Below are 2500 nucleotides of genomic sequence, written 5' to 3'. Positions count from 1 at the left end.
AATTCCGTTGTCTGTTCATTAAGTCATTTTTTTTGTGCCAGTAATATAAAGCATTGATTTTTCCGATGATTTTAGATTCATTGAACTTTTTGTTATTGATTTTTTTTGTATAAAATAAGAAAACTGTTCTGATGTAGGATTAAAGCTATTTCCCCGAAGCATCCTTTGCGAATCCTTAGTTCAGGCCTTGCCTATCACACTTTTAGACTGACACTCCCATACAAGGTTTGTTTATTCTTATTTTACAGTTTCTTTGATCTTTATCCACCTTGCTTTCGCCTATAGTTGACATTTTGGTCTTGCTTGGAATTCTGCTCTGGATTACGCTTGGTCTGCCAAACGGTCAATGTTAAATCATCCTTATGGGTCTTGGCTGAACATTCCTCGTTGTAGTTTCCGAAAGCCGTTGTCAGGCTTTTTTCCTTCTTGCTTTTTGTCATGCAGATAACATTTTTCTTGAACAACAACATTGTGCAGGATCTTTACAAGTTTTGCTCCGTAAAGTGACAAACCATCATTTTTTTTTAACTTAAAAAAGAAAACCCCCTTTAAACAAAACAATTTTACACTGTCCCCGTCGAAAAACACTGCTGTATACTGAGAATGTTCCCTCCTGACGGTGAGCGTGTGTTCTCCTACAGAGGAGGACGGTGGTCAGTTGGCGGCCCCGACCCCACCTCCCAGAAGCCGTCGCCCGGGGTCCAGAGCCTCTACCGTGTCAGAGTCTTCTGCTCTCGGTAGGTCTTCCTCAGGCTCCTGAGGGGAATTTTGCGTTCGTCTGCTCACGGACTGGCTAGGATTTCTGGAACGCGTGACAGCTTTTAGGGCTTTTCCTTTCATAGATTCCTCGTGAGCAGATCTAAAGGAGTTGAAACATTTATTTCTGATTTGCTGCTCCAGTTTTTTTTTGTGTCAGGGTTTTTGTACGCAGTAACTGTCATTCTTGTTCTTTACAGTATTTGAAGAAATAAAGTAAACGTTTACTTCCCACAGGGTACTATTAGGTGGAATTTCCGTAATCGAAGTTTTCGATGTAATTACCTAAAATCAGTATTAGAATAATGAAAAGTTAACAGAACATTATGTAACTTTGTAGGGCAGAATAATTTTTGGCTGGCCTTCCTTTAATATTTCCCCCAATTAACTCTAACTCCATTACCTACTTTAAAAGGAATGCACTTTATTTCTGAAATTTGATTTTTATGTCATCTTATAAATCACAACACGTCCTGCTCTTCTAAAACAATTTTCAGTGCGAGACTTTTTACTCGTTCTTACAATTTTGCAAGACTGGGACCCGGCCCTCCCACCCTCTCCCTGCTTGTCACCCACCCTTTCCCGCCCTCAGGCCTGGAAGAGGGTCAGCTGCCCATTTACATCTTCGGGGCGGAGGACGGGCAAGCTGTGGCTCCCACTCCGCCCCCGAGGAGTCGCCGCCCCGGCTCGAGGGCGTCGTCCACGCTTTCCGAGTCACTGGGTACGTGAGCCCATGTCAGGCTTCTCGCGGGATTTTTTTTATGGACGTGTCTGCGTGGTGGATGGATTCGCAGTGCCGATTTTTCCTCGGAAGCGATGGATATTTTATCTAGTTAGCTGTTTCCTTATTTACATATATGCCATGGCCGTGAAGGTGTAATAGTTGTTCATCTATATTTAATATTTGCATTTAAACAAAATCGTTAAAGTCAGATAATGTCTGTATGAATATTTGTTTAATCTCAGTCAAAATTATGTATGCATGGAATATATCTTTTATTTTGTTTTTCCTTATAATAACTCACATTTGTTTACCCTCCTCTTTGAAGACTGACTGACATCGCACTTTTTACCAATACCTGGCTAAATTTCCCTTAACATACAAATCCTGAAATTTCAAATTTCTGCCATGTCTTGAACCCTGTACATACCTTCCTCGAGTGTGACCCTGTCCTTCCTCCACCACTAGGGGTGGAAGATCCCTTGTATCTCCTTGGCATGGCGGAGGGCGGGCAGGACCTGGCCCCCACCCCACCCCCAAGAAGTCGCCGCCCTGGATCTCGAGCCTCCACGGTGTCTGACACGTCCGCCCTCGGTATGTCCAGGAAGCTTCCCCATTTCAGCCTCGAGTTCGCCGACGACACCGAGATATCTATACTTCTGAATATCTTCACTTCTTTGTCACAGAATATAACTGATTTTCTTACTCTGTCTTGCATGCTTTGGTACATGACCCCCAGGCCGTCGAAGGCTCTTCCACGTCGACAGAAAAGGAAGCCCCAGTATCATGTGCCTGACTTGCTAGTGTCGCAAAGACGCCTCGACACAGCTGGGGGTTATTTTGAGAGGCTAAAAACTAACCTCGGAGCTGATTAGCTGGCTATTCTATGCGAAGCAAAAATTACTAAATTCTGTTGAAACTCATATCCAGTTATAATCATTAAATTGAGTTACGTGCTGATCTCTTGCATTAGAGACAACAGTGGCAACAGCTAAGGGGTTGAATTTTTTTTAGCGTCTATAA

General features: G+C 43.1%; 1 protein-coding gene across 1 annotated transcript in view; it reads left to right on the top strand.

Annotated features, from left to right (window-relative positions):
• The window catches only part of LOC119577526 (titin homolog), a 119016-nt gene that overhangs the window by 46695 nt on the left and 69821 nt on the right, over positions 1–2500 (top strand). Inside the window, exon 12 of the mRNA XM_037925120.1 lies at positions 642–737. Within this exon, the coding sequence (XP_037781048.1) occupies positions 642–737 (96 nt within the window). The remainder of the gene's footprint in view (positions 1–641; positions 738–2500) is intronic.

Source organism: Penaeus monodon, chromosome 10 (genome assembly GCF_015228065.2).
Source record: "Penaeus monodon isolate SGIC_2016 chromosome 10, NSTDA_Pmon_1, whole genome shotgun sequence".
NCBI classification, from domain to species: domain Eukaryota; kingdom Metazoa; phylum Arthropoda; class Malacostraca; order Decapoda; family Penaeidae; genus Penaeus; species Penaeus monodon.
Note: the sequence above shows the minus strand (reverse complement) of the source record. Positions and strands in the feature narration are given on the sequence as shown.